Here is a 23044-nt window from a genome sequence, read left to right on the forward strand (position 1 = left end):
CTTCCACTAGATGTTGGAACATTGCTGCTATAACAGCCTCCACTCTTCCGGGAAGGCCTTCCACTAGATGTTGGAACATTGCTGCTATAATAGCCTCCACTCTTCTGGGAAGGCCTTCCACTAGATGTTGGAACATTGCTGCTATAACAGCCTCCACTCTTCCGGGAAGGCCTTCCACTAGATGTTGGAACATTGCTGCTATAATAGCCTCCACTCTTCTGGGAAGGCTTTCCACTAGATGTTGGAACTTTGCTGCGGGGACTTGCTTCCATTCAGCCACAAGAGAATTAGTGAGGTTGGGCAATGATGTTGGACGATTAGGCCTGGCTCACAGTCCACATTCCAATTCATCCCAAAGGTGTTCGATGGAGTTGAGGTCAGGGTTCTGTGCAGGAAAGTCAAGTTCTTCCACACTGATCTCGACATTGTCACACCCTGATCTGTTTCACCTGTCTTAGTGATTGTATCCACCCCCCAGGTGTCACCCATCTTCCCCATTATCCCCAGTGTATCACCTGTGTTCTCTGTTTGTCCGTTGCCAGTTCATCTTGTCTGTCAAGTCAACCAGTGTTTTGTTTCTCAGCTCCTGCTTTTTCCCATTCTCTCTTTTCTCGCCCTCCTGGTTTTGACCCTTGTCTGTCTTGACTCCGAGCCCGCCTGCCTGAACACTCTGCCTGCCCCCGAGGCTGCCTACCGACCTGTACCTTTGCCCCCCGCTAGATTTTTGACCTCTGCTTACCCTGAGCCTACCTGCTGTCCGGTACCGTTGTCTTACCTCTGGTTACTTACTGGCCCCTGCCTGCCTTGACCTGTCTATTGCCTGCCCCTATTGGATCATTAAACTATTGTTTATTCAACACGGACTGCATCTGGGTCTTACCTTAAACCTGATAGACAAACCATTTCTGTATGGACCTCGCTTTGTGCACAGGGACATTGTCATGCTGAAACAAGAAAGGGCCTTACCCAAACTGTTGCCACAAAATGGACGCATTTTGTGGCCACGGGTGTTGCTGAAATAGTCAAATCAACTAATTTGAAAAGGCATCGACATACTTTTGTATATATCATGTATCTTTTTACTTTCTGAGCTACAGTCTCCCTACATAATCCGACAATAGAAGGACCAGAAAAGTCTTGTCTACTTCCAGTAGCTACATTTAAAATGTGTAAAAAAATAACCTTCTGTAAATGATTGATTTAACACTCCCGTTCCTCTCAGAACAGCCTTGTTAGAGCAGCAAGCCTCTGTCTGAAAGACATTAAGAGGTGAGAGAAATGAAAAGCAGAATCCTCCTTACATCCTTCATCTGTTCATGGTAACTACATGTACTTTATCTCTCTCATCTAGCTACAGGCTGTTTGAATGGTCAGGTGACGATAGGGGAGACAACGCAGCCTGGCACCTCTATTGTTCCCACACGGCTCTCTCTTTATAGCACAGCACAGACAGATAGATAGTGAAGTCCCCCATTATCTAGCCAGCTAGTTAGTGGAGTCCCCCATGATCTAACCAGCTAGTTAGTGGAGTCCCCCATGATCTAGCCAGCTAGTTAGTGGAGTCCCCCATGATCTAGCCAGCTAGTTAGTGGAGTCCCCCATGATCTAGCCATCTAGTTAGTGGAGTCCCCCATGATCTAGCCAGCTAGTTAGTGGAGTCCCCCATGATCTAGCCAGCTAGTTAGTGGAGTCCCCCATGATCTAGCCAGCTAGTTAGTGGATACCCCCATGATCTAGCCAGCTAGTTAGTGGAGTCCCCAATGATCTAGCCAGCTAGTTAGTGGAGTCCCCCATGATCTAGCCAGCTAGTTAGTGGAGTCCCCCATGATCTAGCCAGCTAGTTAGTGGAGTCCCCCATGATCTAGCCATCTAGTTAGTGGAGTCCCCCATGATCTAGCCAGCTAGTTAGTGGAGTCCCCCATGAGTTAGTGGAGTCCCCCATGATCTAGCCAGCTAGTTAGTGGATACCCCCATGATCTAGCCAGCTAGTTAGTGGAGTCCCCAATGATCTAGCCAGCTAGTTAGTGGAGTCCCCCATGATCTAGCCAGCTAGTTAGTGGAGTCCCCCATGATCTAGCCAGCTAGTTAGTGGAGTCCCCCATGATCTAGCCAGCTAGCTAATGCTCTTTGATTTATGGAAAAAAGGAAATGCAGCATTGTGGAAGATTATCCCTCACCTCCTTCCTTTCTCCCCTCCTCTCCTTTGAGTGTCTGTACCGGCTAGCCTCCCTCACCTTCTCCTCTCCTTTGAGTGTCTGTACCGGCTAGCCTCCCTCACCTTCTCCTCTCCTTTGAGTGTCTGTACCGGCTAGCCTCCCTCACCTTCTCCTCTCCTTTGTGTGTCTGTACCGGCTAGCCTCCCTCACCTTCTCCTCTCCTTTGAGTGTCTGTACCGGCTAGCCTTCCTCACCTTCTCCTCTCCTTTGAGTGTCTGTACCGGCTAGCCTCCCTCACCTTCTCCTCTCCTTTGAGTGTCTGTACCGGCTAGCCTCCCTCACCTTCTCCTCTCCTTTGTGTGTCTGTACCGGCTAGCCTCCCTCACCTTCTCCTCTCCTTTGTGTGTCTGTACCGGCTAGCCTCCCTCACCTTCTCCTCTCCTTTGAGTGTCTGTACCGGCTAGCCTCCCTCACCTTCTCCTCTCCTTTGAGTGTCTGTACCGGCTAGCCTCCCTCACCTTCTCCTCTCCTTTGTGTGTCTGTACCGGCTAGCCTCCCTCACCTTCTCCTCTCCTTTGTGTGTCTGTACATGCCAGCCTCCCTCCGTCATTAGCAGCCCCACATAGATCAGCCCTGACCAAGCAAATGGTTGTCACTCACCATTCAGGTAACCAGGGCTCTGGTCAATAGTAATGCACTGCATAGGGAATAGGGTGCCATTTGGGAAGCAGCCCAGGTGAGCAACTCGTATATAAAATGTGATAAGGGGTCCTAATATCTTTAATTATTATTATTTTTTTATATGTGATTCAACCTATCACTGTGTTGGCACTATATATCATATCTAACGGACTAACTCTCTAAAAATACTGACGTTTCTCAAAAGGCTGTAAACACTGTGCTGTGAAAGTGATCCTCTCGTGACACCAGCTTTTCTCTTCCAAACGCCTCAGCAGCAGCACCCACATAACCAGACAGCAGGGGAATACTGTCCCACATAACCAGACAGCAGGGGAATACTGTCCCACATAACCAGACAGCAGGGGAATACTGTCCCACATAACCAGACAGCAGGGGAATACTGTCCCACATAACCAGACAGCAGGGGAATACTGTATACTGTCCCACATAACCAGACAGCAGGGGAATACTGTCCCACATAACCAGACAGCAGGGGAATGCTGTCCCACATAACCAGACAGCAGGGGAATACTGTCCCACATAACCAGACAGCAAGGGAATACTGTGTACTGTCCCACATAACCAGACAGCAGGGGAATACTGTATACTGTCCCACATAACCAGACAGCAGGGGAATACTGTGTACTGTCCCACATAACCAGACAGCAGGGGAATACTGTATACTGTCCCACATAACCAGACAGCAGGGGAATACTGTATACTGTCCCACATAACAAGACAGCTGGGGAATACTGTCCCACATAACCAGACAGCAATAAAAATGTTTTATTGTCACATACATCGGATACATAAGAGTCTGCTGTATAGCCTTTTAGTTAAAAACGTATGTCGGTCTCTATCTGACAGGCTGTTCATCATCATCATCATGGTGTTTTTAAATTTGGCTTGAGTGAGTGAGTGAGTGAGTGAGTGAGTATGTATGGATGCCAGATCATATAAAAGGTATGTTTTAATGAGAAATGAGAGGAGGAATATCAGGATACTGACTGACTGCCATGAGTCTCTGAGAGTCCTCTAAAGGGAGAAGATGAGAAAGACTCAGGAGAAAACAGCCATTTAATCTGGAAATGTAGCTCTATTTTTAAACCTTGTTCTCTTTTCATGACTTTACAGGGGTCACATGTCAAAGCAGTGACTTGGAGTCTTTATAAATCCCTTTAACAGTTTTTTGTACGACGTCCAACATTCCCAATTTCCTCACTGACTTCAACCTCACTGACTTCAATCTCGCTGACTTCAATCTCGCTGACTTCAACCTCGCTGACTTCAATCTCGCTGACTTCAACCTCGCTGACTTCAACCTCGCTGACTTCAATCTCACTGACTTCAATCTCACTGACTTCGACCTCACTGACTTCAACCTCACTGACTTCAACCTCACTGACTTCAACCTCACTGACTTCAACCTCACTGACTTCGACCTCACTGACTTCGACCTCACTGACTTCGACCTCACTGACTTCGACCTCACTGACTTCGACCTCACTGACTTCGACCTCACTGACTTCGACCTCACTGACTTCGACCTCACTGATTTCGACCTCACTGATTTCGACCTCACTGATTTCGACCTCACTGATTTCAACCTCACTGATTTCAACCTCACTTACTTTGACCTCACTGACTTTGACCTCACTGACTTCGACCTCATTGCCTTCGATCTCGCTGACTTTGACCTCCTTGCCTTCGACCTCATTTACTTCAACCTCACTGACTTCGACCTCGTTGACTTCGACCTCACTGACTTCAACCTCACTGACTTCGACCTCCTTGCCTTCGACCTCATTTACTTCAACCTCACTGACTTCGACCTCCTTGCCTTCGACCTCATTTACTTCAACCTCACTGACTTCAACCTCACTGACTTCAACCTCACTGACTTCGACCTCATTTACTTCAACCTCACTGACTTCGACCTCATTGACTTCGACCTCATTGACTTCGATCTCACTGACTTCAAACTCACTGACTTCAAACTCACTTTAGGTGAAAACTGACCTGTCCACCCACTCTCTGGTTGCGTCCCAAAAGGTAATATAGTCCCTATATAGTTCACTACTTTTGACCAGAGCCTTATGGGAAGGAACATGAGGGGTGTGTCTTTGTTAAGGAGAGGAGGGGTGAGAGAAGGGGTGTGTCTTTGTTAAGGAGAGGAGAGGAGGGGTGAGAGGAGGGGTGTGTCTTTGTTAAGGAGAGGAGAGGAGGGGTGAGAGGAAGGGTGTGTTAAGGAGCACAGCTGTTTGTGTGAGTGTGAGTGTGAGTGTGTGTGTGTGTGTGTGTGTGTGTGTGTGTGTGTGTTAGGCAGCCTATTCCCCAGCCAGCCATCACATCTCTGCCAGGGACTTACCTCTATGTAATTACAGTTAAACAAGTCAGAAAGGCTCCATGGCAACAGGATGAGACTGGCATGCTACAGGGAGAACAACAATGAGAGAGGATAGTTGAATCCCAGACGGCACTCTCTTCCCTATGGGCCCTGGTCAAATGTAGTGCACTATATAGAGAATAGTGTGCTGTTTGGGATTGCAGGAAGGGAGGTGCCGTGAAGCATCTGATTCCCCCAAAGTGTTCTGGGATACCAAACACACACAATTAAAACAAACGTCCTAGCTCATATATGTCTTAGTCTGTGGGGTACAGGGTAGTAGATATGCACACATATATGTTTGTTGTTGAACAGTTGCTTTAACCAGAAAACCTGACCCTTCAACCCCTACAGCACCGTTTGGCTTTACAGTAGACCTCGCTTGATACAGTTTAAAATGAACTCACACAAGTGGATTACACATCGGTTATATACAACTAGGTACCATCAGTCACACATAGTATCAAACATATGTTTTAAGTCTCTCTCTGAGTAACACGTACAGTAGAGTAGAGTACACAGCATCACTTGAGGAGTGAGTAGACTGTAATATATTTCCTGTGTCCCAAACGATGCCCCATGCATGATATAATCCAATAGAGTGCCATTTGGGATGTACCCTAAGATACTGTAAGAAGTGATGTGAGTCTGACACTTCTTGCTGGCTTTAATGCGTGAAAAGCTCTGACTTAAAAACCCGACACATCTTTTATCTCCTCCTCAAAAGAGTTGCATGCACTTTATTTAATAATTCATCACACGTCATCTCCCTCTCTGTAAGCGTCTGGGCTTGTTACAATGTGTCTGTAGCTCACAGCTCTCTGGAGCTGCTGCCTGCCTGCGTTGGTTGGTTGGTTTCTCCATTATCTCAGATCTCAGTGAGAGGTTATTGAGCTGGAGGAAGTCAGTTTCAATGTCTTTAAACAGTGTACGCTCACATACCAGGGCCAGGATTCACGCCGAAGAACATTGTGCAGCGCTTCACATTTAAAGGTAACTTTCTGCTTCAGCTGACATCTGCAGCGTCTACAGTGAATGCGAGTATAGCCAACATCTGTGAAATTCCCTTCAAAAGGTGCATTGACGATAGTAAAGTGCAATGCGTTAAAACACGCTTTTGAATGAATCCCGACCTCCATCACAGGCATCAGAACCATGTTTATGTTCAGAGAGAAAAAGAAAAGAGATCAAATTAGTAAAAAGGAAATGTTGAGCTATGATCTCTTGCATGTACATGTCTATACAAAAGTATGTGGACACGCCTTCAAACTAGTGGAACGGCCTTACTGAAGAGGTCAATGCCTTTCAATGTGGCACCGTCATAGGATGCCACCTTTTCCAACAAGTCGGTTCATCAAATTTCTGCCCTGCTAGAGCTGCCCCGGTCAAATGTGAGGGCTGTTATTGTGAAGTGGAAACATCTAGGAGCAACAATGGTTGAGCCTCGAAGTGGTAGGCCACACAAAAATTGTCTGTCCTCAGTTGCAACACTCACCACAGAGTTCCAAACTGTCAGGAGACTGCTACATGTTGTGTGTCTAGTTTGTCCATTTCTATGTATGGCCTGATATGGTTCTCAATCAGAGGCAGGTGTTAGTCATTGTCTCTGATTGGGAACCATATTTAGGTAGCTTGTTTTATGTTGGGGTTTGTGGGTGGTTGTTTCCTGTCTTTGTGTTCTCTGCACCAGATAGGACTGTTTCGGCACGTTTGTTATTTTGTATTTGTGTAGTTGTTCACGTTATCGTCTTTCATTACACATGTTGAACACTAACCACGCTGCATCTTGGTCCTCCTCTCCTTCCCAGGAAGAAAACCGTTACAATGTTCCGTTTTCTATGTTGTGTTTGCGTTTGGCCTGGTATGGTTCTCAATCAGAGGCAGGTGTCGTTAGTTGTCTCTGATTGTGTTTGTGTTTCGTGTTTGTGTTTCGTGGGTGTTTGTTGATCTGAGAGTCAAGGCAAGAAGGGTATTCTATGCCATCAAAAGGAAATCTGTCGTTCTGCCCCTGAACAGGCAGTTAACCCACTGTTCCTAGGCCGTCATTGAAAATAAGAATTAGTTCTTAACTGACTTGCCTAGTTAAATAAAGGTAAAATAAAAATAAATACCAATTAGGATCTTGCTAAAAAATACTTGAATCAGTCATAGAGCCCATTGCCCTTTATGGTTGTGAGGTCTGGTCCGCTCACCAACCAAGAATTCACAAAATGGGACAAACACCAAATTGAGACTCTGCATGCAGATTTCTGCAAAAATATCCTCCATCTACAACGTAGAACACCAAATAATGCATGCAGAGCAGAATTAGGCCGATACCCGCTAATGATCAAAATCCAGAAAAGAGACGTTAAATTCTCCAACCACCTAAAAGGAAGCGATTCACAAACCTTCCATAACAAAGTCATCACCTACAGAGCGATGAACCTGGAGAAGAGTCCCCTAAGCAAGCTGGTTCTGGGGCTCTGTTCACAAACACACCGCACAGAGTCCCAGGACAGCAACACAATTAGAACCAACCAAATCATGAGAAAGCAAAAAGATAATTACTTGACACATTGGAAAGAATTAACAAAAAAACTGAGCAAACTAGAATGCTATTTGGCCCTAAACAGAGGGTACACAGTGGCAGAATACCTGACCACTGTGACTGACCCAAACTTAAGGAAAGCTTTGACTATGTACAGACTCAATGATAATAGCATTGCTATTGAGAAAGGCCGCCGTAGGCAGATATGGCTCTCAAGAGAAGACAGGCTATGTGCTCACTGCCCACAAAATGAGGTGGAAACTGAGCTGCACTTCCTAACCTCCTGCCCAATGTATGACCATATTAGAGAGACATATTTCCTTCAGATTACACAGATCCACAACGACTTCGAAAACAAACCCAATTTGATAAACTCCCATATCTACTGGGTGAAATACCAGAGCGTGCCATCACAGTAGCAAGATTTGTGACCTGATGCCAGAAGAAAAGGTCAACCAGTGAAGAACAAACACCATTGTAAATACAACCCATATTTATGCTTATTTATTTTCCCTTTTGTACTTTAACCATTTGTACATCGTTACAACACTGAATATATATAATATGACATTTGTAATGTCTATTCTTTTGAACTTCTGTGAGTGTAATGTTTACTGGTCATTTTATTGTTTATTTCACTTTGTATATTATCTACTTCACTTGCTTTGGCAACGTTAACATATGTTTCTCACGCCAATAAAGCCACTTGAATTGAATTGATTGACAGACAAAGACAGACAGAGACAGAGATAGAGAGAGATAGACAGAGACAGAGAGCGATAGACAGAGACAGTAAGACTGTGGGTGGCCCACAGAGGCTCAGTGACTGGGGGAAAGTTTGGCAACACAGCAAAAATTACAAAAACATGATGCAGCCTATTCTTACCAACCAAATGACCATGTCCAGTCCACAACCAATCAGCTTTGGCATTGCACAAGTGGTGCGGCCACAGCCGCATGCCAGCAATTGGAACCGGCCCAGTCAGAACCGAAGTATGTACTACTCCCACAACCATGGCGACTTCCTAGACAACTTCCTAGACAACATTTTACTGTTATAGTGAAGGTATAAACTTGGCAGTAGAAAGCCTAAACAGTATGTTTGACCTTTCAGCTTCCCTATCAAATCTAAAAATGTCAAACAGACAACCTAAGACAATAACAATGACAAATGGTTTTATGAACAATAAAAAAAACCTAAGAAAGAAATTGAGAAACCTATCCAACCATAAACATAGAGACCCAGAAGACCTGAGTCTACGCCTTCACTGAATCACTAAAACAATACAGAAATACACTACGGAAAAATAAGGAACAAAACGTCTGAAATAAGCTCAATGTAATTGAAGAAAATTGGAACACACTAAACAAACAACAACACAAAGAGTTATCTATCCAAAGCAGAGATGTGTGGATAAACAACTTCTCCAATCTTTTTGGCTGTTTAACAAAGAACCAACAGCAAAAACATATACATAATCAATTACAAATCTTAGAATCAGCTATTAAAGACTACTAGAACCCACTGGATTCTCCAATTGCATTGAAATTATCCTACATGAAATGATCAAATATACAGACCAAAAATTCCAATTGGCTATACTTAATCTCTTTAACATCAACCTTAGCTCTGGCATCTTCCCCAATATTTGGAACCAAGGACTGATCACCCCAATCCAAAAAAGTGGAGACAAATTTGACCCCAATAACTACCAAGGGATATACCTCAACGGCAACCTTGGGAAAATCATCTGCATTATCATCAACAGCAGACTTCTACATTTCCTCAGTGAAAACAATGTGCTGAGCAATTTTTTTTAAACCAAATTATCATATGACAGACCATGTATTCACCCTGCACACTCTAATTGACAAACAAATAAACCAAAGTGGGTTTGGGGGAAAAACATACGACATGATAAAATTCATGTACACAAACAACAAGTGTGTGGTTAAAATGGTCAAAAACACACACATTTCTTTCCACAGGGCTGTGGGGTGAGACAGGGATGCAGCTTAAGCCCCACCCTCTTCAACATATATATCAACGAATTGGCGAGGGCACTAGAGCAGTCTACAGCACCCGGCCTCACCCTACTAGAATCTGAAGTCGAATGTCTACAGTCTGCTGATGGTCTGGTACTTCTGTCCCCAACTAAGGAGGGCGTACAGCAGCACCTAGATTGCTATTGAGAATGTCACCGTAGGCAGGCCTGGCTCTCAAGAGAAGACAGGCTATGTGCACACTGCCCACAAAATGAGGTGGAAACTGAGTTGCACTTCCTAAACTGAGTTGCACACTGCCAAATGTACAACGATATATGAGACAAACATTTCCCTCAGATTACAAGGACCCCAAAATAATTTGAAAAAAATTAAATATTGATAAGCTCCTGTATCTGTTAGGTGAAATACCACAGTGTGCAATCATCGCAGAAAAATGTGTGACCTGGTGCGATAAGAAAAGAGTAACCAGTAGAGAACAAACACCACAATAAATAGAACCTAGGCTGTAATTTATGTTCATTTATTTTCGCTCGACATTTATATTTATACTTTTTGCATATACAGCACCAGCTGGCTGAGTGGGCCCTAGTGGAGAGCTGACTGAGAGGGCCCTAGTGGAGCCAGCTGGCTGAGTGGACCCTAGTGGAGTCAGCTGACTGAGTGGGCCCTAGTGGAGTCAGCTGACTGAGTGGGCCCTAGTGGAGTCAGCTGACTGAGTAGGCCCTAGTGGAGCCAGCTGGTTGAGTGGGCCCTAGTGGAGCCAGCTGGTTGAGTGGGCCCTAGTGGAGCCAGCTGGTTGAGTGGGCCCTAGTGGAGCCAGCTGGTTGAGTGGGCCCTAGTGGAGCCAGCTTGTTGAGTGGGCCCTAGTGGAGCCAGCTGGCTGAGAGGGCCCTAGGGGAGTCAGCTGGTTGAGTGGGCCCTAGCGGAGCCAGCTGGTTGAGTGGGCCCTAGCGGAGCCAAGTTGGCTGAGTGGGCCCTAGTGGAGCCAGCTAGTTGAGTGGGCCCTAGCGGAGCCAGCTTGTTAAGGTGGCCCTAGTGTAGCCAGCTAGTTGAGTGGGCCCTAGAGGGGCCAGCTGGTTGAGTGGGCCCTAGCGGAGCCAGCTGGTTGAGTGGGCCCTAGCAGAGCCAGCTGGTTGAGTGGGCCCTAGCGGAGCCAGCTGGCTGAGTGGGCCCTAGTGGAGCCAGCTAGTTGAGTGGGCCCTAGTGGGGCCAGCTGGTTGAGTGGGCCCTAGCGGAGCCAGCTGGTTGAGTGGGCCCTAGCGGAGCCAGCTGGTTAAGGTGGCCCTAGTGTAGCCAGCTTGTTGAGTGGGCCCTAGTGGGGCCAGCTGGTTGAGTGGGCCCTAGCGGAGCCAGCTGGTTGAGTGGGCCCTAGGGGAGTCAGCTGGTTGAGTGGGCCCTAGTTGAGCCAGCTGGTTGAGTGGGCCCTAGTGGAGCCAGCTGGTTGAGTGGGCCCTAGTGGAGCCAGCTGGTTGAGTGGGCCCTAGCAGAGCCAGCTGGTTGAGGTGGCCCTAGTGTAGCCAGCTAGTTGAGTGGGCCCTAGTGGGGCAAGCTGTTTGAGTGGGCCCTAGCGGAGCCAGCTGGTTGAGTGGGCCCTAGCGGAGCCAGCTGGTTGAGGTGGGCCCTAGCGGAGCCAGCTGGTTGAGGTGGCCCTAGGGGAGTCAGCTGGTTGAGTGGGCCCTAGTGGAGCCAGCTGGCTGAGTGGGCCCTAGTGGAGCCAGCTGGTTGAGTCGGTCCTAGTTTAGCCAGCTGGTTGAGTGGGCCCTAGTGGAGTCAGCTGGTTGAGTGGGCCCTAGCGGAGCCAGCTGGTTGAGTGGGCCCTAGCGGAGCCAGCTAGTGGAGCCAGCTGGTTGAGTGGGCCCTAGCGGAGCCAGCTGGTTGAGGTGGCCCTAGCGGAGCCAGCTGGTTGAGTGGGCCCTAGCGTAGCCAGCTAGTGGAGCCAGCTGGCTGTGGGCCCTAGCGGAGGGTGGGGGAAGCCTGGCTTTGAAAAGAGGAGATTCAAAAAGAGAATGTTTGCGGTAAAAGGATCAAATCATTTGAAACACTCCTGGGGCGGATCAAAGATTCATGGAGAGAGGGACCAGCCCCCTGCAGTCTGAGTGACGTGCATGTGTGTGAGGGGGGAAAGGATGTCATCAGGTACAGTGCATTCGGAAAGTATTCAGACCCCTTGACTTTTTCCACGTTTTGTTGCGTTACAGCCTTATTCTAAAATGGATTAAATAGTTTTCCCCCCCTCATCAATCTACACACAATACCCCATAACCTTCACCAACAGTCTGAAGTCCTGAGCGCTCTGGAGCAGGTTTTCATCAAGGATCTCTCTGTACATTGCTCTGTTCATCTTTCCCTCGATCCTGACTACTGTCTCAGTCCCTGCCGCTGAAACACATCCCCACAGCATGATGCTGCCACCACCATGCTTCACAGTAGGGATGGTGCCAGGTTGCCTTCAGACGTGACGCTTGACATTCAGGCCAAAGATTTCAATCAGACCAGAGAATCTTGTTTCTTACGGTGTGAGAGTCCTTTAGGTGCCGTTTGACAAACCCCAAGCGGGCTGTCATGTGCCTTTTACTGAGGAGTGGCTTCCGTCTGGCCACTCTACCATAATGGCCTGATTGGTGGAGTGCTGCAGAGATGGTTGTCCACTGTTTTTGAGCTAAAAGACAATGGCCAGAGCTTACCCATGATGTTACACAGTGATGTACAGCGCATTCAGAGAGTATTCCCACCCCTTTACTTTTCTTACATTTTGTTGTGTTACAGCCTGAATTTGTGTCACTGATTTGCACACAATACCACATAATGTCAGTGTAATTTTCTTTTAGAAAACATTTTAGAAATCCATTCAAAAAAGCTGAAATGTCTCGAGTTAATATGTATTCAATGCCTTTGTTATGGCAAGCCTAAATAAGTTCAGGAGTAAAAATGGGCTGAACAATTCACATAACAAGTTGCATGGACGTGCTCAACAATAGTGGTTAACATGATTTTTGAATGACTCTCTCTAACACACACATTCAATTATCTGTAAAGTCTCTCAATCGAGCAGTGAATTTCAAGCACAGATTCAACTTCAAAGACCAGGGAGGTTTTCCAATGCCTCACAAAGAAGGTCACCGATTGGTAGATGTGTAACAAACAAAAATATCCCTTTGAGAATGGTAATGTTATTAATTAGGCTTTGGATGGTGTGCCAATACACTCAGTCACTACAACGATACAGATATCCTTCCTAACCGCGGCAGGTAGCCTAGCGGTTAGAGGGGCAAGCAAGCAGACGGAGGTTTCCAGTTTGAAGAAAACTTGCTGGCAACCGGAGGGTTGCTGGTATCAAATCCTAGATGCCATTGCCTGCCGTTGTGCCCCTTGAGCAAGGCACTCAATCCCCCACAACAGCTCCCAGGGCGCACAGTATGGCAGCCCCCTCACCTCTCTAAACCTGTATGTGTATGTATGTTTGTCTTTTGGAGGGGCTGGGTTAAAAGGTTAAAAGGGGAAGATGTATTTCTGTTGGACCTTGTGTGCAATTGACCAATATAAATATCTTAATCTTATCTTCCTAACTCAGTTGCCGGAGAGGAAGGAAACCGCTCAGGGATTTCACCATGAGGCCAATAGTGATTTTAAACAGTTACAGAGTTTAATGGTTGTGATAGGAGAAAACTGAGGATGGATCAACAACATTGTAGTTACTCCACAATACTAACCTAAATGACAGAGTGAAAAGAAGGAAGCCTGTACAGAATGCACATATTCCAAAACATGCATCTTCTTTGCAACAAGATACTTAAGTAATACTACAAAAAATGTGGCAAAGAAATGTACTTTATGTACTGAATACAAAGCGTTATGTTTGGGGCAAATCCAACACAACACATCACTGAGTTCCTCTCTTCATATTTTGAAGCATGGTGGTGGTTGCATCATGCTATGGGTATGCTTGTCATCGGCAAGGACCAAGGAGTTTTTTTATGATAAAAAGTAACGGAAAACAGCTATAAGCACAGGCAAAATCCTATAGGAAGACCGGGTTCAGTCTGCTTTCCAACAGACATTGGGAGACAAATTCACATTTTAGCAGGGTAATAACCTGAAACACAAGGTCAAATATATGAATTTTGAAAATAATAATGTGCAAATATTGTACAATCCAGGTGTGCAAAGCTCTTAGAGACCAGAAAGACTCACAGCTGTAATCGCTGCCAAATGTGATTATAGCATGTATTGGCTCAGGGGTGTGATACTTATGAAAATGAGATATTTCTATATTTAATTTTCAATAAATTTGCACACCTTTTTTATAAACAAATTCTCACTGTGCCATAATTGGGCATTGTGTGTAGATGATTGAGAAATCAAAATAATTTAAATCCATTTTGAATTCAGGATGTAACACCACATAATGTGGAATAAGTCAAGGGGTATGAATACTTCCTGAATGCACTGTAGCTATTTGATCATGTCCATGTGCAAATATTAATGCAGACTGGATTCTGACACGGTTTCAATTGAACTATCAAAACGGCAAGAGTCAGACAAACGTCAACCCTCAATAGGTCAACAGCGCGTATAGGCACAGTTTAGATGAGACTCATCTCTTGACAGGTAGGCTGGTAGGCTTTTTCTGAAATATATTTATATTATTACAGTATTACAATACAGCTAACCGATCGCTGCAGCTGTAAATAGTCCATCTGTAAATAACCCACCCAATCTACCTACCTCATCCCCATATTGCTCTTTTGCACACCAGTATTTCTACTTGCACATCATCATCTGCTCATTTGTCACTCCAGTGTTAATCTGCTAAATTGTAAATACTTCGCTACTATTGGCTTATGTATTGCCTTACCTCCTCACGCCATTTGCACAGACTGTATATAGACTTTCTTTTTTTTCTATTGTGTTATTGACTGTATGCTTGTTTATTCCATGGGTAACTCTGTGTTGTTGTTTCCTTCGCACTGCTTTGCTTTATCTTGGCCAGGTCACAGTTGTAAATGAGAACTTGTTCTCGACTGGCCTACCTGGTTAAATAAAGGTGATAAAATAAAATGCCTGTCTTAACTGAAATGGTGCTCACATAACGTTAGCTAGTCACTGAGCTGTCAGTCAGTGGTCTTTTTGTTGTTATTTTTCTGCTACACGTTGAAATCACCACACCGTTCCCACCCACAGTTCCTGAATATGTATTACCAGCCTGCGTCAGTCTTCGAAGTGGAACCTAAACGAGAATTGTCACTCTAGGACAGGAATGACTCAAAATAGGCGCGGCAACTTCCTCTGAGGTTGTTCTTTAACAGAATGGCCTGGACACACAGGCACACACAGAGCAGCCTACATCGATATGTGAAGACATTCCCTGCCATGATATAGTGATTATATCACTTCTAGAACAATAACAACTCACTTCTAGAACAACAACAACTAGAGGTTGCTAGGAGACAGGTAAATGAATACTCATTTCAATCAAATTCTAGGCTCGTCATAACCAGTATCTTCTACCATGCAGGCTTACTCAATCAACCCTTATATCCGCTAGACCTTTAGTTCTATTGTAGGAATAGGAGAGACTAGAGTATGTCATTTCTGGTCCTCGTGTCCTGTCTCTGTCCCCTCGTGATGTGATGAAGCCCTTGGAGGAGTGTGTTTAATTCCGAGTGAAAGGAAGGTCGGGGTGTGTGGCTGAATGTCTGTGACTCACAATTAGCCACAGGTGCCCCCCAGGCCTTATGATGACAAATTGATTTCCTCCCAGAACAGACTCTTCACTCATGTTCACCTACACCAGTAAGGAGACAGAGATGGAGAGAGAAAGATGTCAGGTTGCGTCCTTAATGCCACCCATTCCCTTTATAGTGCACTACTTTTGACCAAGGCCCCATTCCCTATATAGTGCACTACTTTTGACAAAGGTCCCATTCCCTATATAGTGCACTACTTTTGACCAAGGTCCCATTCCCTATATAGTGCACTACTTTTGACCAGAGCCCCATTCCCTATATTTGTGCACTACTTTTGACCAGAGCCCCATTCCCTATATTTATGCACTACTTTTGACCAGGGCCCTATATGCCTTAAAGTAGTGCACTATAGGGCACAGGGTGCCATTTGGAAAGAAGACTCTGTCTCCATTGCTAACCGACAGGAGAGGAATGGAGGGGAATTGGGCTCCTCATTAGAATTAGCAGAGGGAAGTCGAAATCAATATGTTATTCAGATCGCCTGCCTCACCGCTAAGAACCTCTGACAGGTCAGAGACACTCACCCCACAAAGGGAATTGGCGATTGACAGATAGATGCTGCTGCCCATGTGAGAGAAAAGGAAGAAGGGATAAGAGAAAGAAAGAAGATAGCAGGGAGATAGCAGGGAGGTTGCAGGGAGGTTGCAGGGAGATAGCAGGGAGGTTACAGGGAGATAGCAGGGAGGTTACAGGGAGATAGCAGGGAGGTTACAGGGAGATAGCAGGGAGGTTGCAGGGAGATAGCAGGGAGGTTGCAGGGTGTTCGGTAGAATAAAGATAAAGACATCTAGAACATAGTGTTGTGTTGTGTGGAGTGGTATTATTGTAATTGACAATGAACAGACATTTTAAGGCTTGAACAGAGTACAGTAGAACCCATAGCATTTGAATGATTCTAATGATTCTATAGTAGAAGCTCCACAGGTTCCCAGAAGAGGGCCACCAGGATGCTAGTGCAGGGCTAGAGGGAGAGAGGGCAGGAATTAGGAAGTAAAGCCCATATCTCCTGGGAGATCAACATAACAGACAGGATACGCTGCACAGCTAATATATCTCATCTAAATAAAGAACATCAAAAGCTCTAGAGAGTCCGGTGGGTGAGCGTCGTCCTGTATATCCTGACATTGTGACTGTGAGCAGGTATCCCAGTTAACAGCAAACGTCCCCACAACTTTAAAGAACGTTCTCTTAAGAGTCTCATTAGGTTATTAACTTTTCATACGAATGTTCCCATGGTATGCATGTAATGTTTTCCATGAGACCATTCCCTTAATGTCAAATAGAATTCACCCATAACGTGGTTGCCATGTTCTCAGAACTTAAGACATGAATGTTCTAGACACGTTTCATTGGAACGTTGCAAGAACATCTATGTCCCCAAAAAAATCATTACACAACAAGTCTTGTAACTGTTGCCGAGCCAATCAAGGCCCTGATTGGTGAACCACTGATACATTCATAGCTCTTCGTCTGTTGTCAAGGGATACTCACACACAATGCTTTTACAATACAGCGTTTTTCAACTTACATACACTACATGCAGAGAGCGTTCCAATTCATCCCAAAGGTGTTCGTTGGGGTTGAGGTCAGGGCTCTGTGTAGGCTAGTCAAGTCCTTCCACACCAATCTAAACAAACTATTTCTATAAGGACTTCGCTTTGTGCATGGTAGCATTGTCATGCTGAAACAGGAAAGGGCCTTACACAAACTGTTGCCACAAAGTTGAAAACACAGAATTGTCAAGAATGTCATTGTATGTTGTAGCGTTCAGATTTCACTTCACTGGAACTAAGGGGACTATCCTGAACCATGATAAACAGCCGCAGACTATGCATTGTGGCAGGTAGCGTTCTCTTGGCTTCCACCAAACCCAGATTTGTCTGTCGGACTGCCAGATGGTGAAGCGAGATTCATTATCCCAGAGAATACGTTTCTTACTGCTCCAGAGTCAAATGGCGGCGAGAATTACACCACTCCAGCTGACACTTGACATTGCGCATGGTGATTTTAGGATTGTGTGCGGCTGCTTGGCCTTGGAAACTCGCCGAACAGTTATTGTGTTGACGTTGCTTCCAGAGGCAGTTTGGAACTCAATAGTGAGTGTTGCAACCGAGGACAAATTATTTTTCTTTACGTGCTTCAGCAGTCTCGTTCTGTGAGCTTGTGTGGCCTACCACTTCGCAGCTGAGCCATTGTTTCTCCTAGACATTTCCACTTCACAATAACAGCACTTACAGTTGACCGGGGCAGCTCTAACAGGGCAGAAATGTTACAAACTGACTTGTTGGAAAGGTGACATTCTATGTTGGTGCCATGTTGAAAGTCACTGAGCTCTTCAGTAAGGCCAATCTACTGCCAATGTTTGTCTATTTTTTATTTTATTTTTATTTCACCTTTATTTAACCAGGTTGGCCAGTTGAGAACAAGTTCTCATTTACAACTGCGACCTGGCCAAGATAAAGCAAAGCAGTGCGACAAAAACAACAACACAGAGTTACACATGGAATAAACAAACATACAGTCAACAACATAATATAAAAATCTATGTACAGTGTGTGCAAATGTAGTAAGGTTAGGGAGGTAAGGCAATAAATAGGCCATAGTGGCAAAATAATTACAATTTAGCATTAACACTGGAGTGATTGATGTGCAGATGATGATGTGCAAGTAGAGATACTGGGGTGCAAAAGAGAAAAAATATATATACACATATGGGGATGAGGTAGTTGGGTGGCCTACTTACAGATGGGCTGTGTACGGGTACAGTGAACGGTAAGCTGCTCTGACAACTGATGCTTAAAGTTAGAGAGGGAGATATAAGACTCCAGCTTCAGTGATTTTGCAAGTCGTTCCAGTCATTGGCAGCAGAGAACTGGAAGGAAAGGCGGCCAAATGAGATGTTGGCTTTGTGGATGAACAGTGAAATATACCTGCTGCAGCGCGTGCTACGGGTGGGTGTTGCTATGGTGACCAGTGAGCTGAGATAAGGTGGGGCTTTACCTAGCAAACACTTATAGATGACCTGGAGCCAGTGGGTTTGGCGACGAATATGTAGCGATGGCCAACAGGAGCATACAGGTCGCAGTGGTGGGTAGTATATGGGGCATTGGTGACAAAACAGATGGCACTGTGATAGACTACATCCAATTTGCTGAGTAGAGGTTGGAGGCTATTTTGTAAATGTCATTGCCAAAGTCAAGGATCGTGTCACGGTTTTCTGTATGCGAAAGAGAGTCGGACCAAAATGCGGCGTGTAGATTGCGATCCATGTTTATTAAACTATAGCAACACGAATCTAAATACAAACACTACAAAATAATAAACGTAATGAAAACCGAAACAGCCTAAACTGGTGCAAACTAACACAGACAGGAACAAGGACAATCACCCACAAACACACAGTGAAACCCAGGCTACCTAAATATGGTTCCCAATCAGAGACAATGACTAACACCTGCCTCTGATTGAGAACCATATCAGGCCAGACATAGAAATAGACAAACAAGACATCCAACATAGAATGCCCACCCAGCTCACGTCCTGACAAACACTAAAACAAGGAAAACACACACGAACGATGGTCAGAACGTGACAGATCGGAAGGATATTTTACAAGGGTATGTTCAGCAGCATGAGTGAAGGAGGCTTTGTTGTGAAATAGGAAGCCGATTCTAGATTTCATTTTGGTTTGGAGATGTATAATGTGAGTCTGGAAGGAGAGTTTACAGTCTAACTAGACACCTAGGTATTTGTAGTTGTCCACATATTCTAAGTCAGAACTGTCCAGAGTAGTGATGCTAGGGGGGGCAGGCAGGTGTGGGTAGCGATCGGTTGAAGAGCATGCACTTAGTTTTACTTGCATTTAAAAGCAGTTGGAGGCCACGGAAAGAGTGTTGTATGGCATTGAAACTAATTTGTAGGTTTGTTAGCACAGTGTCCAAAGAAGGGCCAGATGTATACAGAATGGGGTCGTCTGCGTACAGGTGGATCTGAGAATCACCAGCAGAAAGAGCGACATCATTGACATATACAGAGAAAAGAGTCGGCCCGAGAATTGAATCCTGTGGCACCCCCATAGAGACTGCCAGAGGTCTGGACAAAAGGCCCTCCGATTTGACACACTGAACTCTATCTGAGAAGTAGTTGGTGAACCAGGCAAGGCAGTCATTTAAGAACCCAAGGCTATTTAGCTGATAAGTATGCTGTGATTGACAGAGCCGAAAGCCTTGGCAGGTTGATGAAGATGGCTGCACAGTACTGTATTTTATTGATGGCTGGTATGATATCATTTAGGACCTTGAGCGTGGCTGAGGTGCACCCATGACCAGCTTGGAAGCCAGATTGCATACTGGAGAAGGTACGGTGGGATTCGAAATGGTCGGTGATCTGTTTGTTAACTTGGCTTTCGAAGACTTTAAAAGGGCAGGGCAGGATGGATATAGGTCTGTAACAGTTTAGGTCTGGAGTGTCACCCCCTTTGAAGAGGGGGATGACCACGGCAGCTTTCCAATCTGTAGGGATCTCAGATGAGACGAAAGAGATGTTGAACAGGCTGGTAATAGGGGTTGCAACAATTTCGGCAGATAATTTTAGAAAGAGAGGGTCCAGATTGTCTAGCCCAGTTGATTTGTAGGGATCCAGATTTTGCAGCACTTTCAGAACATCAGCTATCTGGATTTGGGTGAAGAAGAAGCGGGGGGGCTTGGGCAAGTTGCTGCGGGATGAGCAGAGCTGTTGGCTGGGGTAGGGGTAGCCAGGTGAAAAGCATGGCCAGTCGTAGAAAAATGCTATTGAAATTCTCGATTATCGTAGATTTTCGGTGGTGACAGTTTTTCCTAGCCTCAGTGCAGTGGGCAGCTGGGAGGAGGTGCTCTTATTCTCCATGGACTTCACGGTGTCCCAAAACATTTTGGAATTAGTGCTACAGGATGCAAATTTCTGCTTGAAAAAGCTAGCCTTAGCTTTCCTAACTGACTGTGTATATTGGTTCCTGACTTCCCTGAAAAGTTGCATATCGCGGGGGCTATTCGATGCTAATGCTGTACGCCACAGGATGTTTTTGTGCTGGTCAAGGGCAGTCATGTCTGGATTGAACCAAGGGCTATATCTGTTCTTTGTTCTACATTTTTTTGAATGGGGCAAGCTTATTTAAGATGGTGAGGAAAGAACAGGGGAGGAAAGAACAACCAGGCATCTTCTACTGACGGGCTGAGGTCAATATCCTTCCAGGATACCTGGGCCAGGTCAATTGGAAAGGCCTGCTCGCTGAAGTGTTTTAGGGAGCGATTGACAGTGATGCGGGGTGGTCGTTTGACCGAGGACCCATTATGGACACAGGCATCGAGGCAGTGATCACTAAGATCCTGGTTGAAGACAGCAGAGGTGTATTTAGAGGGCAAGTTGGTCAGGATGATATCTATAATGGTGCCCATGTTTACGGAGATTGTGTGAGATTGAGGGCATCTACCATAGATTGAAGGACGGCCGGGGTGCTAAACATGTCCCAGTTTAGGTCACCTAACAGTACAAACTCTGAAGATAGATGGGGGGCAATCAATTCACATATGGTGTCTCGGGCACAGCTGGAGGCTGAGCGGGGTCTATAACAAGCGGCAACAGTGAGAGACTTATTTCTGGAAAGGTGGATTTTTAAAAGTAGAAGCTCAAACTGTTTGGTATGACAGAACTCTGCAGAACTTTGGCAGTTCTATCTTGACGTAAAACGTTGTAGTTGGGGATGGAAATTTCAGAATTTTTGGTGGCCTTCCTAACCCTAAACCAGGATTCAGACACGGCTAGGACATGAGGGTTGGTGGTGTGTTCTAAAGCAGTGAATAAAACAAATTTAGGGAGGAGGCTTCTGATGTTAACATGCATGAAACCAAGGCTTTTACGGTTACAGAAGTCATCAAATGAGAGCGACTGGGGAATAGGTGTGATGCTGGGGGATACAAGGCCTGGGTTAAGCTCTACATCACCAGAGGAGGAGTAGGATGTTGGTTCGGCTAAAGGCTATAAGAACTGGTAGTGCGTTGGGAACAGAGAATAAAAGGGGCAGATTTCTGGGCGTGGTAGAATAGATTCAGGCCATAATGTACTAAAAAGAGTATGGTAGGATGTGAGTACAGTGGGAGTAAACCTAGGAATGAGTGACGATGAGAGAACTTGCATCTCTGGAGACTACAGCTAAGCCAGGTGAGGTCTTCCCATGTGTTGGGTGTGTGACTAAAGAGCTATCTAAGGCATGTTGAGCTGGACTAGGGGCTCTACAGTGAAATAAAACAATAACTAACCGAAACAGCAGAAGACGAGGCATATTGACATTGGAGAGAGGCATGTGTAGCCGAGTGATCATACGGTCCAATGAGCAGCAATAGCTGAGTATGGGAGCCGTTCTGTAGTCACTACAATGCTAGGTGAGCGGGAGGCACGTCATTCAGAAAGCTAGCGGGCTGGGGATAGCAGGGGAGCCTGGCGATCTGGCTGAGGCTGGAAAGCACTCCCTGATGCTTTCCTTGGGTAAGGTGTTATTCTGTAACGAACCGGCGTGAGAGCTGATGAGCCGGCTGAGACCTCCCCGGTTGCCTCGGTTGTTAACACCTGAGGAAAGAACCAAGGGGAGTGACAGATATAGGGAAGATGAACAAGGAGGTGAAGGAGTCCAGGTGAATGTCATGAGGTGCTGGTGAGCTTCCCTGAGACAGTGTCTGACAGTTTGTGCAGGAAAACTGTTTGCTTGTGCAACCCCACAGTTTAATCAGCTGTCTGGGTGGCTGGTGTCAGACGATCCCGCAGGTGAAGGAGCCAGATGTGGAGGTCCTGGGCTAGCAATTTCTTTAAAACAATGTTGGAGGCGGTTTATGGTAGAGACATGAACGTTCAATTCTCTGGCAACAGCTCTGGTGGACATTCCTACAGTCAGAATGCCAATTTCACCCTTCCTCAAAACTTGAGAAATCTGTGACTGTCACGATCGTCGTAGTGAGGAGACCAAAGCGCAGCGTGGTGTGAATACATACTTTTAATGAATTACGAAAAGAACACGAAGTACACTAAACAAACAAACAAAATAATAAGACGAACGTGACCGCTGTCAATACTGTGTGCAAACATGCAACATCACATAGACAATAACCCACGAACCACAATACAAAACAGGCTACGTAAATATGGTTCCCCAATCAGAGACAACGACAAACACCTGCCTCTGATTGAGAACCATATCAGGCCAAAACACATAGAAACAGACTAACTAGACATGCAACATAGAATGCCCACTCATATCACACCCTGACCAAACAAAACATAGAAACAAACAACGCAAATAATGGTCAGAGTGTGACAGTACCCCCTGCCTAAGGTGCGGACTCCGGCCGCAAAACCTAAACCTATAGGGAAGGGTCTGGGTGGGCATCTGGCCTCATATCACACCCTGACCAAACAAAACATAGAAACAAACAACGCAAATAATGGTCAGAGTCTGACGGTGACAAAACTGCACATTTTAGAGTGACCTTTTATTGTCCCCAGCACAAGG

The 23044-nt window shown here is 45.6% G+C and overlaps 1 protein-coding gene across 1 annotated transcript in view; it reads left to right on the top strand.

Annotated features, from left to right (window-relative positions):
* Positions 1–4855, top strand: part of LOC118965638 (uncharacterized protein in mobD 3'region-like) — an 8811-nt gene extending 3956 nt beyond the window's left edge. Inside the window, exon 3 of the mRNA XM_036986888.1 lies at positions 4023–4855. Coding sequence (XP_036842783.1) covers positions 4023–4855 — 833 coding nt within the window. The remainder of the gene's footprint in view (positions 1–4022) is intronic.
* Positions 4856–23044: the final 18189 nt, after the last annotated feature.

This window comes from Oncorhynchus mykiss, chromosome 8 (genome assembly GCF_013265735.2).
Source record: "Oncorhynchus mykiss isolate Arlee chromosome 8, USDA_OmykA_1.1, whole genome shotgun sequence".
In the NCBI taxonomy this organism is placed as follows: Eukaryota; Metazoa; Chordata; class Actinopteri; order Salmoniformes; family Salmonidae; genus Oncorhynchus; species Oncorhynchus mykiss.